Source organism: Crinia signifera, chromosome 9, assembly GCF_055691185.1.
Source record: "Crinia signifera chromosome 9, ASM5569118v1, whole genome shotgun sequence".
Lineage (NCBI taxonomy): Eukaryota > Metazoa > Chordata > Amphibia > Anura > Myobatrachidae > Crinia > Crinia signifera.
In genome coordinates this window covers 139,358,605-139,374,241 of record NC_139225.1, presented here as the reverse complement: position 1 = coordinate 139,374,241, position 15,637 = coordinate 139,358,605, and the positions used below count along the sequence as shown (strand labels likewise).

Below are 15,637 nucleotides of genomic sequence, written 5' to 3'. Positions count from 1 at the left end.
TCCTGACATTACTGCAGTAATACCGACCCATCCCCAGCACTTACTTCTCCTTCCACTTCCAGACAGCTTTTAAGAATTCCTCCCGACCCAAATCATGACGAGAGAGGCCTAGTTCTTTATGCAGGTTCTTCTCCACCACTGCCTAGAAGGCAGGACAACGATTAATCAGAGCTTCGAGAGAGGTAAAGTGTCAATCAATCAGCATCTGTCATTTTACAATCGCTGGGCTGTAAATGAACAGCCTGCGCGATTATCGAATGACCACGCATGAGCACGGTGCACAGGGTCCTCTGAAGCCAGCGATGGCTTGACAAGGGTGATTGACAGCCGGCGGCTGTTTGTGAGGTGCAGGCCAGTGTTTTCTGGGAGTGCCCCAGAAAACACAGGAGGTGGACGGGGGAGGGGGGGACATTGACATTAGTACCGGCCGTCATCTCCCCACGGCTATCGCAGTGCAGGGTAATTCTGGACTTACTCAGCGGTTGCAAATAGGGAGAAATCCATTCAATGGTGAGCGATTGCGAATGGTTTTCCCCCTGTGTGCACTGCTGCCAACATATTCACAGTTGCGTGCGCAGGAGCGGGGAGCCAATCCGGTAGGGCAGCGTTTACCTCATCCCCGGGCTCCAAAGATTCACAGCCAAGCAATCAGGTCTGAATCAGACCCTGTGTTTGAAATGACAGTTAGTAGCTGACTGCTTGATACTTTATCTCTCTCCAGGCTTTGCTAAATCTCCCCCATGGTTACCAATTGCTCATATTTTGCTGCAATCAATTAAAAACAAAAGGAACATATGGAGGGTCCAAATCTTACCTGTGTGGCGATTCCCGCGTGATCAGAGCCAGGCACCCATAGAACCTTCTGTCCCAGCATCCTCCTCCTGACAAGACAAGAAAGGGTCTGTACCTCTCCTTCCCGGCAGCCGCTGATTGGCTGAGAGTGCCCTATCTCAGCCAATCAGAAGCCAGACAGTCTTTTGACACATTATTTTAAAGTTCTAATAGCTGCCGCTGCCCACATGCTGCATTGATGATCACCGCCGCGGCCTCGCTGCTCCTCACCGGCACCCCTGCTGCACCCACCTGCCACTCATTTGAGAGCCGCCGCTGCCTGGAGGTCGGACGTCATCGTACATGCTGCACGTCCGACCTCCTGATCTTGTCCGATGTGCATGGAACCGCGCATCGGATCGGATCAAATGTCACACACATGCGATTTTGGGCCGATTTCACGCAAGTTATCGGCCAAAATGCCGAAATTGCATGGAATCGGCACAAAAAAAATCGCATAGTGTATGGCGGCCTTAACTGTCATTTCTCAAACCCAGCCTGTAACTTGACAGTTTGGAGCCAATGGTCTTCTGCGTTTTGACTTTATCACTTCTCTAGGCTTAATACACCTGCGCCCATAGGTGGTTATTCTAGTTGATTTGCAGCCGTTGTGAGTCCACCTAACCCTGCCTTGCGAATGGTTACGCTGGCCCACATAACAGAAAGTGAAAGTAATTTTTGCAGGGACACTGGTCTGTTTCAAACTTGCTGGATGTATAGAGAGGGAAATGTGCAGAGGTTGGAGATACGGTCAGATAGGGACTGGGGGTGGAGAGTTTATGGGCTAAAAACTGTCACAGCTCAAAGTGAAAGTACATTGCAGAAGCCGTAATTTAGACAGGCTTTTAACTAGTAATGATATAACACAGAATAACTTTTAGAACCTATTTAAATATTCCTTAGCGATCAGCCCCACATGTTGTTTCATTTATCTGTTTTATGTGGTGACCACTGAGTTAAAAAAAAAAAAAAAAAAGCTATGCCAGGCAGTGGCACAGCCTTCTATGTTATAAGAAGCGGGCAGCACAAGACCCTTCACAACATCTATCTACGGAGAGGAAAAATAGAGAATCCTGGTTGTCCGCTGATGGGATTTCTGGAATGGCTTGGCAGAATCCCCTGCCTACTTCTAGCCACAGCAATGCTGTATGTAGATGCAGAAGCACACTGATTGGAAGATGGCACTGGTCTTCCCCAATCAGAGTGCAAGAAGGGCTGGCGAAACATCCACTTCCCTAATCGTCCACTCTAGATTCGCCATGGACTCAAAGGGTCACTGTGAGATCCCCACAGCTTTTAGCGTCAGTATCGGATGGCTCACTGATTTTTGTGCTCCTGCCTATCACTGCATCTGGATCACATGATCAGGGTCTCGCTGTTATAGTGGACATCAGACTCAGATTACTTGCATTCAATTTTATTATGCGAAGTGGCATTTGTGGAAAATAAAAGCAGAAGTCAAAGACTGTATCGCTAGAGCTTTAGTAGCGCACACAAGGGGGGTTTCTGAGCAATGGGAACTCCTCCCCGACAGACGAGACAGGTCAGGCACAATAACACAAAGCCCCATGATTCGCAGGTCAATGGGAAGGGGGCAGTGCCAATATGACATGATTCCATTAAAATTGCCATTAGACCCACAAAGCGCAGCTTTGTAATTTCAGCTTTTTTTTCTCTTTACCGACTCCAGAAAAATCCAGCATTTTCCCCTGAGCTACACATAGTGGGCTCCATTTCCGAAGAATCCATGCCCTCTGTCACTATCTAGAAATGTATGAACTCACCAGCGAACGAGAGAGTCCTCAATGGCCACAGTGAGAGCGTGTCCGAGGTGAAGGGAGCCGGTGACGTTGGGCGGCGGGATGCAGAGCGAGAAGACTTCTGGGGTAGCGTGGGGAAGGTGACTCTGCAAATCAGTAATGTGATATTACTATGGCTGCACCTACTATAGCTCCCTATCCCAACCTCCATGCTATTGGTCACTAGGAAGTTTAACTGAAATGCATATTATATAGTCATTGTCCAGTTTCCAAACCCCAAGCTAGCATCTAACAGAGGTGCTACACTGAACAAACAATAAGAGAGACTGCACATCGGTGTGCGGTCCTCGCCAGTACTGTGGACTAATGTGGGGTACACACCAGGACAATATGGCCCAAAACGAGTCAATTTAGATACAATCTCGACCGATTGAATGTAAGTTGGCCATGTTTTGGGCCATTTCAATGTCCTTTCAATGCGATCCCAATCCGATGCGCGGCCCCGCAGGTCGGTCTGTCTTATCTGAGATCCTACCTGCTGCAGGTAGGATCTAAGAACTGACCATTGCAGTGGGTGGGGGTCGTGATCGGATCGCAATCCTATCAGCCGCATTTTCGCGGCGCGTGTTGGCTGTGCGTCAGCTCGTGAGCGGGTCGTACGTTCCTGTGACGACCCGCTCACGAGCACCATCGTCCTGGTGTGTACCGGGCATAAGGACGGCTTCTTCTGCATTCTCACCTGGTACTCCGGCTTGAAGAAACCCTCTTTCACCCACCAGGAATACCATGCCGCCTCCACATAACGTGGGCTGTAGGAAGCAGGCAGAGGACAGGTAGTATCTGGAAATGAAAAAGCAATGCACTGATAAGGTAAGGATTGAAGACCAGCAGCAGAGATGACTTCTGAAAATAATCGGGGTGACAGGAAAATGGCAGACAGTCATGATTAGCAGCAATATAATTATTGGGGGTAACCAAGCACCCACACAGCTCTTAGGACAACAAGAATGGAAGACACTGAATGCACCAGGCAGGCTATGTTTTGGGAAGAAAAGGGGATGACACCGCTTAAACTAGAGGGTCAATAGGGGAACTTATAATAGAGATAATAAACCCCTCCCCTTTTGCCAATAATAAATCTGATTCACGTGCAGTGGTAATTTATGTTTTTTAAATTTACATCATTCTGTGTATGTTAGTTTTACTATTCGTCTACATAAAATATTGAAATCCAATTGTACTTTTATTATTTGGTTTCGGTGCTGCTTTTCTATTGTTCTGTTTCAGGCTTAAGGCCCCCATACACTACTGAGATTTGGTCTGATTTGACCTGATTCTGACGGATTGGGCCAATAAATCAGACAAAATCCTCTTGTGTTTGGATCGAGTCGGGAGGACGGATTTTTATAAATCTTATGTGCAGCCCATGCCGGGCAGGGGGGATACAGAGCGGCTAGCGGACGAATAGAGGCGGCGGACGTGGGATGCATAGAGGCGGTGAACGGGGTTCGCTGCGAGCCGCCCAAGGGGACCAGAGAGGCGGGCAGCAGATGCACTTATAAAAAAAAAACATACAAATGAATGGGAGGTCACTGAGAGAACTCTCGGCCAATCAGTGGCGTCCCATTCATTTGTATGTTTGTTTGTTTTTTATTATGCAATGATTCCCGGCTCCCCTGCCACCTATTTGTGTCCTTCGCCCAGCTCTCCCCGCCGCTTGTTGCATTCCGGCTCCCACTGTGCCCCCACCTCCAGCTCCCCGGGATTTTACATGTGATAAATCGCACATCAAGTGCCTAATCATATCTGACCTGTCCCGTGGAGCTGCCGGGGAAATTCGGTCCAACCAAGTCGGCCTAATGTATAGGGGCCTTAAGTGTTGGAGCTGCATGCAGGGTAGACCCCAGAGCAGTCATGGCATTGATTGACGCGACCATTGTGAAGAAAGGAGAGTGCACCAGCTAACCTTTTTTCTCTCCTGGCTTCGTAGCAATTGTATACTCAATCTCCTCTCTAGTTCTCCAACGCTGGCCTTTAACGTCGGATACCTGGTTTGTGATGGGAGGAGAAATTGCAACTAATCAGAAATGGTATTATTACACATGAGGCCATGCTGTGTATCATAATACGGAGACAGCCCAGCTATCACACCTGTGCATCCTGAGCAGCTCCCTTCTCCAGCTGGATCCGCTGACGCTGTCGGCGTTCATCGCGCTTAATTCGTTCTGTGATGCTGGCAACACCCCTACGTGGTGGAAATCCTGAAACGGTCTGGCTGGAGAGGAGGCGGAGCATTGCGAGGAGACCTAGAGCACCCAATAGTAAAGGTGTATTAGTGTAATATCATGTGCTGACAGGTTACTCCTCCCCCCTGTCACTATCGCCCATTCCTTTCTCCCATTGGGGGCCCATTTATCAAGTAATATTTGCGGCTAAATCCCCCAAAACACACGTTTTCGGGGTTTAGCTGCAAATATTAAGTATCACCTAAATGTATTAAAGGGGACCGCAGCAGGAATCTCCGATCCCTGCTGCGATCCTCCCTGCAGGTTTCTATGGGGGATGCAAAGCTGCCCGATGTATCAACAACGGGCAGCCCGGCATCGCAGCGATGGGCTATAGCCATTCTGGGATGGTGATAGGCCATTGTAGCCTATGGCTACATATCGCACTGCCCGAGCGGCAGTGCGGTCAGCGGGGGGGTCAGCGCATAACCGCGCATGCGCAGACACACCCCCCCCCCCCCCCGGCTTCCGGGACAGGGCTTCGCAGGGACGGGCTCCTTTCGGAGCCCTGTCCCTGCGCCCTGCCAGATGATACATGGGGGCAAAATAATCGCATTTTACAATGCGAACCTGGGCGGTAATATTCCGCCCAGATCGCATTGTAAATGTGATCATGATAAATGTGCCCCATTGTCCTAGGGGTAAATTTACTAAAGTCTCTACAAATGAAAAAAGGTTTTCTAGAAAATGATAGACAGATTCTAAGTGGTTCCTATGGGCAATATCACCTATTTCAATTTTTAGAAACTTTAGTAATGTAGCCCCTAGTTTCTCTAGTTTCCCCTAGTTTCTCCCAACCTATTTCAGTTTCTACTACACTTGTCCAGCTTCATGTCTCACTGCTTCTTTGCCATTTCTTTGTTCCCTATCGTCTTTGCCGTTCAGACACGCTGTTCCTTACGGATGGAGTTAAAATCCGGGCGTTCAGAATCCCGACAATTGCTCCCTCTATGGGTGTCCACGGCACCCATAGAGGGAGAATAAAATAGTGTGCCGAGCATAGCGAGACACCGTGCCTGCTGCGTGGCGATCCACGCCCCCCTTGTCGGGATTTCGGCGGCGGTATTTCGACCGCCGGGATTTAGTCCTGAATCCCTTTCTTATCCTCTCATAACTATTTTTGCTGTTCTTTATCCTCTCCTACACTGCCTCCATTTCTCTCTCCTGCTTTCCTGCGCTGCCTCTCTAGGGATGGCCAGTGATCAGCCATAGTTTGCCACCAATGGCCTTCCAAATGGGATACGGCCATTAGGTTTACCATCCGCTAGGGCGTGGTGGGAGAATAAAATAATGTGCTGAGCGTTGCGAGGGGATGCGGTGCACTTCAAACTGTGTCCAGTGAAAAACCCCATGTCGACCTTTTGACTGTTGACCTAGCCCATGTCGAGCTAATGCTTGTGTCGACCTAATGCCATGTCGACCTAGCGGTGTCGACCCAATGCTTGTCGACCTAGTTGTTGTAGACTTGTACCCGCAAGTAGGGATGGCCATCGACCATCGATGATTAGAAATCATCGATGGTTTATGGCCGATGTCAAACAGTTTTTCCATCGATAGGGGAGAACCAGATGGTTTCCCACGATCGATGTAAAGCTTAAACGAATAGTTTCGGTTTTGCTTTTTCCCTACAGTGCCGTATCACTGAGCATAGCTCCGCCCCCGACACCCGTGAAGCCCCGCCCCCGTATTTTGATTGGCCCACAGGCCACTCAATCAGAGAAAATGGATGACCATCGATATGCAAAAACATTGATGGTCATCCATAGAATGGTTATAGACTATCCATGGGCAGTTGCACTTTTGCCATCGATGGCAATCATCAATGGCAAAGGCAACGATGGCCATCCCTACCCGCAAGTTCATTGCATGAGGTACTGACCCCATTCTCTCCCTGATCCCTAGCCTCTATCCGGCCCAATCTTCCTGTTCCCCATATTCTCTCCCATTCTGTCTCTCTATCTCCTGCAACATCTCCCTGTTCCCTATCCTCTCTCTCTCTCTCTCCCCATCTCCCTGTTCTCTATACTCTCTCCAGCTTGGTTTCTCTGTTTCCTATCCTCTCTCTCACCATCTCCATTCACTATCATCTCTCTCTCGCCATCTCCCTGTTCCCTATCCTCTCTCTCGCCGTCTCCCTGTTCCCTATCCTCTTCCTCTCTCCCTGTTCCGTATCACCTCTCTCCCTGTTCCCTATCTTTTTATGCTGTCTCCCTGTTCCCTATCCTCTCTCTTTCTCTCCCTGTTCCGTATCCTCTCTCCCTGTTCCCTATCTTCTTATGCTGTCTCCCTGTTCCCTGTCCTCTCTCTCTCCCTGTTCCGTATCCTCTCTCTCCCTGTTCCCTATCCTCTCTCACCCTGTCCCTGTTCCGTATCCTCTCTCTCCCTGGGCCTTATTTTGGTTCATTCTTTCTGTCAAAATCCTTCTTAGATGGACAAAACCATGTGCACTGCAGGGGGGGCAGATGTAACATGTGCAGAGAGAATTAGATTTGGGTGACTAATTTTGTTTCTGTGCAGGGAAAATACTGACTGCTTTATTTTTACACTGCAATATAGATCTCACTTTGAAGTAAAACCCCACCCAAATCTAATTCTCTCTGCACAAGTAACATCTGCCCCACCTGCAGTGCACATGGTTTTGCCCATCTAAGAAGGATTTTGTCAGAAAGAATGAACCAAAATAAGGCCCCCTGTTCCGTATCCTTTCTTTCAGTGTTTCCCTGTTGCCTATCCTCTCTCTCCAGCTCCATTTCCTTATCCCTATCTCAGAGGTTCTCAAACACGGGGGGTAATTCAGACCAGCTCGCTAGACTACATATATTTATAGCCTAGCCAGCAGGGCATTGCTGCCCCACCGAACCCCCTCGCTATGCTGCGAGGGGATGTTTGTGCTTACACATTGCCACGCAAGCGCCCGCACAGACAAAAAATCATTTGATGGTTGCTTACCATTACCATCTTCTTTTCACAGCAGAAAGGTAGCCCAGGACTTACTTTTCTGCTGCACGTTGTCGTCCGAATTGGGGGCGGGCGCTGCCGTCATGCACCCGCCCCGAGCAGGCATGGGAATACCTGTGTTCCCTGGGGCCCACCTGTACACCCAGAAACGCCCCCTGCCTGTCAATCAGGCCACGAAAGACCCGGATAATTAAATATCGCAGCTCGCTGCGGGAGTCTGCACATGCGCAGACCCCCACCACCGGCCACGGTTCTGAATTCGGACTCACAGTCTGAATCAGCCTCACGGTCCTCAAGGCACCCTAATGATCCTAGTTTTATCTCCATGCTTAGCCACAGGTGACTTAATTAGTACATAAGTCAATTTAATTTTCGGTGTCAAGACATGGATATCATATCCTGTGTCCCTGGACAGTAAGGGTGCTGCTTACCCCTTGATCTATCCCATGTCCTGCCTCCTTGCTCCCCATGTCCCCTCTCCCTGCTCCCATGTCCCGTCTGCCCATTGTGTATATCAGGCAGCAGTCAGTGACCTTGCCTGTCCCAGGGGCACCAATCACACACTCACAGGTCCCACTCCCCTGAGCGGCGATGATGACAGCAGCGGGCACTAGTATCCTTCTCCAGCATGCCCCAACAGCGTCTAACAGCCTATCACAGCGCAGCACCACAACTCCCAGTAGTCATTGCGCGGCTGCTGTCAGACTCAGAGCTGAGGGCGGAAGTCCCGCTGCGTGCGGTCACGTGGTGGCCCAAACCAGGAAGTAGAGTCAGGAAACTTTGCCTGTGTATGTGTCCTGCTGCTGCTGCTGGCCCGGGGGGCGAGCGGGTGACAGGCGACGCTCACTCAGTGACAGCTCCGATGGGTGAGGAGAGGGCTCACTACCTGATTATCAGGCGTGTATCCATCTTACACACACACTCCTGCTGTTACAGCAGCATGCTGGGTGAATGCAACAGGTGCAATACATGCTGGGGCAGCATGGATGGTATAGCACAGGGCTGGACAATTGCGGCCCTCCAGATGTTGATGAACTACGCATCCCAGGATGCTTTGAACAATAGTTTTGCTATGTGGCCATGCTGAAACTAATGCAAGGCATGCTGGGATGTGTAGTTTATCAACATCTGGAGGGCCGCAATTGCCCAGCCCTGGTATAGCAGGATGACAATGTCTACGTTGACTTGAAAGGTCAATATGAGGTTTTGTAGGTGTCCATGTTGACACCTGAGCACGTAGACTCCCAATTAGTGTACCTTGCCTTTTCATGGCTTGCCATGCTTTGGGCAAGGGGACTTCCTGCTTCTCAGAGGGAGAATAGAACCTGTGGTGAGCGCAGTGAGCCCTCAAGAGGCTTCATTGCGTGTGCCCCGATGTCGGTATACCGACCTTCGGAAACCAGAATGTCGACCCGCCATACCACACTCACAGGAGGGAGTCATGCTGCTGGTGGGAGGAGTGGCGCTGTTGGCACTGGGATTCGTGCTGCAGTGTATGAGGGGAGAAGCGGAGCTGTTGGCACTGTTATTCGCTCTGCGGTTCGTAGGGGGAGAAGCGGCACTGCTGGCACTGGGAGTCGCCCTGTGGTGTGTGTGTGGGGGAGAAACGGCTCTGCTGGCGGACCGAGGGAGTCACTCTATGTGGAAGGGGGAGAGAAAAGGACTGCGGGAGAGAGTCGTGGGGGATGACAGAGGTGCATTGTAGAGTTGCGCTGCGAGGGGGGCAGTCACAATGCGGAGACACCACTGATAATCCGCCAAACGGGTGATCCGCCACACCGACCAAAGGGGTATTCAATCCCCCGCCGATATTTCTGACGGGGGAAACAGCAGCTGGTGCTTATTCAATGCTGTCTTTCCCAACAGCATTGAACAGGCATCACGACAGAACGGAGCCGATTATAAAAACTGTCCGGGCCTGTACTGCTGAGAACGGCCGTAAACTGTTGATCTCTACGATCCACGACCGTCTCTCACAGACACGCCCCTTTTCGGTGCTCAGCAGGCGTGACATTGAAACCTGCCTGCATAATCTCAGTTGAGCGGGCCCAGAACAGGCCAGGTTACGACTGTCGGGCAGTCCCAACAATCGTGACCTGGGATAGAATACCCCCAAGTGTCATATTTAGCCTCTAACACGTGCATGAGAATTTCAATATTTATTGTTTTTTTATGTAAATTTTTGATTTATAATGTCATATTTATATACATTTTTCTTTTCATTTCAGGTAAGAAACAGGAAAAATAGACCTGAAATCCATTTTATTGAACCTTTTTAATAATTCAGATGCACAGAGACCTAAAAAAAGAAGCTGTCCTCACACTTGCAAACGGGGATGCAACATAGGTATTGCAGAGTGATTTGACAATTTAACAGAGAGATGGAATCAGATTGTTCCGTAGGGAAGACCGTAAATAAAGAAAAAGGTATTCCCAGTAAGAACAATAACACGATTGGCCAAAAGGAAGATGACACAGATTATACTGAACCGGAGACTTCAGATGAAGAAGCGGAGTCTCCCAAGGTGGTTCAAGGTAAAAACGGAAAGAGTCGCTATGCTTGCTCGTTGTGTCATAAGACCTTCAGGTTTATTGGCGGTTTGAGGAAACACAAAAGGGCCCATATAAGACCGTTCAAGTGTGGCGAGTGTGATAAAGTGTTCCGTGATAAACAGGAGCTTGTCGTGCACCACAGAATGCACACTGGGGAGAAACCTTATAAATGTTCGGAGTGCCAGAAAGGTTTTACGACCCCATCGCACCTTACGAGCCACCAGAGAACTCACACAGGGGTGAAGCCCTACGTTTGCCCTGAATGTAAGGCGAGTTTTTCCTTCTCATCGTGTTTGAAGAGGCATCAGAAGATACACAGCGGTGATAAGCCACACAAGTGCCCGGAATGTCCCAAAAGCTTTGGCCGGAAGACGCACCTCGACAGGCACGTGAGAATCCACACCGGGGAACGACCCTATGAATGTGAAATATGCGGGAAAACATTTACCAGGAAGTTTATCCTGGATACGCACTACAAAATTCATAGGAGGGAAAAGGCTAAAACCAAACAGGAATCTTCTGACGAAACAGATGATTCGGAGGACTGGTGAGACGGAAAGTGCTGCCAATCAATTCCTTGAACTTTTGCCCATCCGCTAAATATTTTAAAAACTGCTTTAATCGAAGAATAATGAATTGCAATGAAGGCCCCCATACATCACGGCGTCTTCTCCCCTCGCAGAAATCGCACGCAATCCCCCCTTGAGCCTCCCATGACCTTCCAGGGTGGCAGGATTGCATATGATATATCGCATGTGATCCCAGCTGAACCTGCCTGGCTTGGAAGCAATCCTGTGATGTGCACAGGTCCGAGCATTGCATCAGACCTACTGTCAATTACATGCAATTTGGGCACTTTTTATGAGATTGAATACCACACTCGCATGAAAAGTGCCAGAATTGCATGAAAATCGCCCAGTGCAAGGGGTCCTTTAGTCAGATGTAATATAAAAAAAAAAAAAAGGTTTTAAAATTTTAATGTAATCCACTCAAGAACAAACCATATCATGCAGGAATTATGGCCCCCATACATCAGGGATTTACTGGGGCGATGCCCTGACCCTCCGAGGATATTAAACATGTTTCAAAATCTTGGCTACGATTGCGGATGTGGCATTAACATGCTTAGGGGTCGATCCTATTATCCCTGATGTGTGCGTATGATTCGCTGAGTGCGAATCATCACGACGGGCAATTTATGGCGGGCCAAATTCAGCGTGAAAACGGCACCCAAATGGCAACACGCACCTTTCGGGGTTAATAGGATCGACCCCATAGTATCCCTGAGCCTCCGTTGGCTTGGCAATCTTCGCTGGCCGCCGATCAGCGGTTTCGATCAGCAGATTGCGGTGCCAGATGCCCCTTATATTAGCAGCATCCATTATATAGTGTATCAGGAGTTCTTTAGGATGATGCGGTGCATGTATAGGCTTCTATACAGTATATCTGAGCAAAGTGGTTGACAAGTCAGTAAATCTGGGAGCATCTTACCTGTTCTATGCAGAGATGATGACAAAGTCATGGGGTTGATAGTAATTAGGGCAACAGTGTCCAGGTTGACCCCAAAAAGCCGACACACGGAAAAGGTCAGCAGTTTTTCCAAACTTTTTTGGTGTTGGTGTCAAAACCTGTGCACGTGGATCCCCAGTTAGTGAACCACGACCCCTTTCGTGGCTCGCTTCTCCATGCTTTGGGACAAATGCCTTTGCCATGTTCACCTTTTGCTTGTGTTGATCTTTTATATGAGGACTGCATGGTGTTGATTTAGACCAGTGGTAGCCAACCCTAGCCTACGAGAGCTACCAACAGTTCACATTTTCCAGGCAACCTAGCTGCTGCACAGCTGCACTCATTAATCACTGACACATTTTAAAAGATCCACAGATGTAGCTAATTAGCTCACTTGTGATTCTGTGAGGAGACCTGCAAAACATGCACTGTTGGTAGCTCTCGAGGGCTAGGGTTGGCTACCCCAGATCTAGACACTGTCAATATATGATCCCGCCTGGACACCTGTATGATGTGAGGATGATCATATAAAAACGCTCACTGGCTGACGCGTTTCATGGCCGACAGCAGCTTGCTCAGAGGCACGAGAGTAACATTATTCTCATTTATATATCACATATCTCTATTACTCACCTGCTGTATTCCCATAAAGCAGAATTGCACCACAGAGTTATAAATCAGATTTATCTAACAATATAATTTTATATTCTATATATATTTGTAATAAAGGACATCAGGAATACATTATGTCTCTGTGCATTATGTGGTTATAGTGTAACCTGCTGGGGAAGGACAGTGTGGAACTGCTGTGCAGGTGTATGGGCTTCCTATATATTCCTACTCGGCATGCAGATACGCTGTGCAGCAATCACTGGAGTGTCAGCTCTGCTGCTTCCCAGGGCGCGCTGTGATGTCACCGCCGTGACGTCAATCGCCCAGTACAGAGGGGCGGACGGAGGAGTGGACAGGAGGGGCAACACACAGGCTGAGTGGAGAATGGAGACGAGGCACCGGTGGCTGGCATCGGCCTATCACAACAGTCACCCCTGGTATTGAGTAATCGCTTTGTTCTTAACTCTGATTGGCTGAAGGAGGATACTGGTGGTGAATAAGCCAATCATTGATTGGGGGGTGTTAGATCAGACGGCGACGGAAGAGAGTTCTGTGTGTAGGCAGCAGTGCTGGTGAATGATGGAGGCTCAGCTGTACTCTACTGGCCGCAGAGTTACTCACATACAGCGAGGCACCTGCATACTGCATTACATTCATGTGTGGTGCTCATACAGTGGGGTCTGTACTACATACATGTGTGGTGCTCATACAGTGGGGTTTGTACTGCATACATGTGTGGTGCTTATACAGTGGATGCTGTACTACATACATGTGTGCGGCTTATACAGTAAGGGCTGTACTACATACATGTGTGGTGCTCATACAGTAAGGGCTGTACTACATACATGCGTGGTGCTCATACAGTGGGGTCTGTACTGCATTACATTCATGTGTGGTGCTCATACAGTGGGGTCTGTACTGCATACATGTGTGCTGCTTATACAGTAAGGGCTGTACTACATACATGTGTGCTGCTTATACAGTAAGGGCTGTACTACATACATGTGTGGTGCTCATACAGTAAGGGCTGTACTGCATACATGTGTGGTGCTCATACAGTGGGGTCTGTACTGCATACATGTGTGCTGCTTATACAGTAAGGGCTGTACTACATACATGTGTGGTGCTCATACAGTAAGGGCTGTACTATATACATGAGTGGTGCTCATACAGTGGGGGCTGTACTACATACATGTGTGGTGCTTATACAGTAAGGGCTGTACTGCATACATGTGTGGTGCTCATACATAAGGGGTGGAGGGCAGTGTGCTGCTTCCCTCCTGTAACCTCACTCCCACCCCAACCGAAATCCGACTCAGAGACCGTATGTGGGATTGAATCATTGGCAACAGTTAATTAACAGCACAATACTTACACCTTGCAGGGTAGGGACAGGGAATGGTGGGCAATGCAAGCAACCTATCAATGTCCTTCATTGAGTTACAATGCAGGGCGTGCCCCCTGCCTATGCTGTAGGGGTGAGCCAGCCCCCGCCGATGACCCCTGCCTGGCTGGCCTGCCGTCCACAGCTAGAGCCTGCCGTGCGGCCCGACTGAGGGTGAATCTGCAAACCTCAGCTGGCTCCTCTTGTCCCAATACCTTGCACACCACTTACTCCCACCACTGAAGCACCCCTACCTGCCTGGAGGCCAAAAACCACCCACCCTTCCAATGGCCTTTAGTTGAGACCTCCAGCGCCTCTTGTAAAGCTTTGTTGAATAGTTCTATACCAACCTCAGACAAGTGCACCCCATCGCCCCTGTATAAGCCTGCTATATTCTGACTGATATCTGTGTGACGCTTCGCCCCAATGCCTCCATGCATTTCCCTAATACCCCTTAACTTTTTTCCTGGTCTTTTTACTGCCGCCCTGGCACATGTTTTGCCCTAAACGTAATATTGTACCACAGGCATGCCACAACCAAACTTTTCAGGAGCCTGATAACTGGCGGTGATGGCGACCGCTGGCTAATCACCGCCTGCACAACCCCTGGGTTGTCGCAACAGAACTGAACCTGTTTGTTGGTGAGCCTACTGCGACGACCATTGGAAATAACTCTAGTGCTGCCCTGAGGCCTCCCATGAGGGCAGCCACTCCTGCACACCCCCCCCCCCCCCCCTGCCAGTATGCCCTGAAGCCCGTGGCATCCATGCACTGTCGGCCTCCATTGAAATTCCGAAGGAATTCCTTCTTTACCTGTAGGTCTTCCCTGAGTTCCCTAGTGTAATGCACAAAGTAGTGTTTCTTTAATACGCCTGTGGCGGCTCAAAACGCCTTTTGAATATCCTGCCCATAAAGATCACCCTGCATGTGAAAATGAGGCTTTCCAATAAGGACTGCAGGTGCCCAAAATGTAACTTTGTTTGCCCTAATGCAATGCCCTATCTCCCTATCCCGCTTTACAACTTTCACCGCTGGGGGCCTGCACTCCTGCGTGACCGCATCAATTTCTATGCCCAAGTAAGAGAGGACCATTTTGGGCCCCTCCGTCTTCTCTGGCGCGACAGGCACGCTGGCATCCTCCAGTATCGCCTGCAGCTCACGCAGAAAGTAACCGCATAGCGGCAACTTGGGCGGCCCTGCCACCAGGAAATCATCCCAGTAGTGTACTATCACCCTGATCCCTGTGCTCTCCTGCCAACACCATTGCAAGGAGCTGAAAAAGGCGCATGAGATTGCACAGCCCATAGGCAAACATTTGTCTATGAAGAAGTAGCTGTCACAGCTCAGACCCATGAAGCTGAAGCTTTCTGGAATCAGTAGGAGCAACCTACAAGCAACCTCAATGTCTGACTTTGCCATCAGCGCTCCCCTGCCCTGTGTCCGTATCATCCTGACTGCCTGGTCAAATGACTGGTACTGTACTGAACATTCCTCTTTGTGTAGTGCGCCGTCTACGCCCCCCCCCTCTCGGGATATGACAGGTGTTGGATGAGACTTAATTTCCCAGGTGCTTTCTTTGGGACCAACCCCAAAGGTGATATAATCAGCTCCGGAACTGGTGGGGTTAGGAATGGCCCTGCCGTCCTACCCAATGCGAGTTCTTTGCTAGTCTTTTCGCACACCACCACCGGCTGCTCTCTGATGGACTTTAAATTCCTTAAGCTATGGAAGCGACCTCCCTGGTG

The 15,637-nt window shown here is 49.5% G+C and overlaps 2 protein-coding genes across 7 annotated transcripts in view; one reads left to right on the top strand and one right to left on the bottom strand.

Moving 5' to 3' along the window:
* Nucleotides 1-8,536, bottom strand: part of VARS2 (valyl-tRNA synthetase 2, mitochondrial) — a 45,124-nt gene extending 36,588 nt beyond the window's left edge. Inside the window, exons 1-7 of one of the 5 annotated variants that reach the window (XM_083159982.1) lie at nt 8,403-8,536; nt 4,743-4,897; nt 4,558-4,639; nt 3,331-3,431; nt 2,616-2,737; nt 815-881; nt 45-142 (exon numbers count right to left, since the gene is read on the bottom strand). In XM_083159982.1, the coding sequence (XP_083016108.1) occupies nt 45-142; nt 815-881; nt 2,616-2,737; nt 3,331-3,431; nt 4,558-4,639; nt 4,743-4,886 (614 nt within the window). In that variant the 5' untranslated portion in view covers nt 4,887-4,897; nt 8,403-8,536. Of the gene's footprint in view, nt 1-44; nt 143-814; nt 882-2,615; nt 2,738-3,330; nt 3,432-4,557; nt 4,640-4,742; nt 4,898-7,825; nt 7,984-8,265; nt 8,325-8,367 lie in introns of those variants that run through there. The other 4 variants (XM_083159983.1, XM_083159985.1, XM_083159981.1 and 1 more) reach the window with 4 other exon arrangements.
* A 20-nt stretch (nt 8,537-8,556) lies between these two features.
* LOC146036151 (uncharacterized) lies at nt 8,557-12,638 on the top strand. Of its 2 annotated transcripts, none has more exons than XM_083159997.1 (2): nt 8,557-8,700; nt 10,063-12,638. In XM_083159997.1, exon 2 carries the CDS (start codon nt 10,216-10,218, stop codon nt 10,936-10,938), a length of 723 nt encoding a protein of 240 aa, XP_083016123.1. In that variant the 5' UTR covers nt 8,557-8,700; nt 10,063-10,215; the 3' UTR covers nt 10,939-12,638. The 2 variants fall into 2 exon arrangements, with proteins under 2 accessions (XP_083016123.1, XP_083016124.1); XM_083159998.1 differs by having other exon boundaries at nt 8,570-8,622.
* Nucleotides 12,639-15,637: the final 2,999 nt, after the last annotated feature.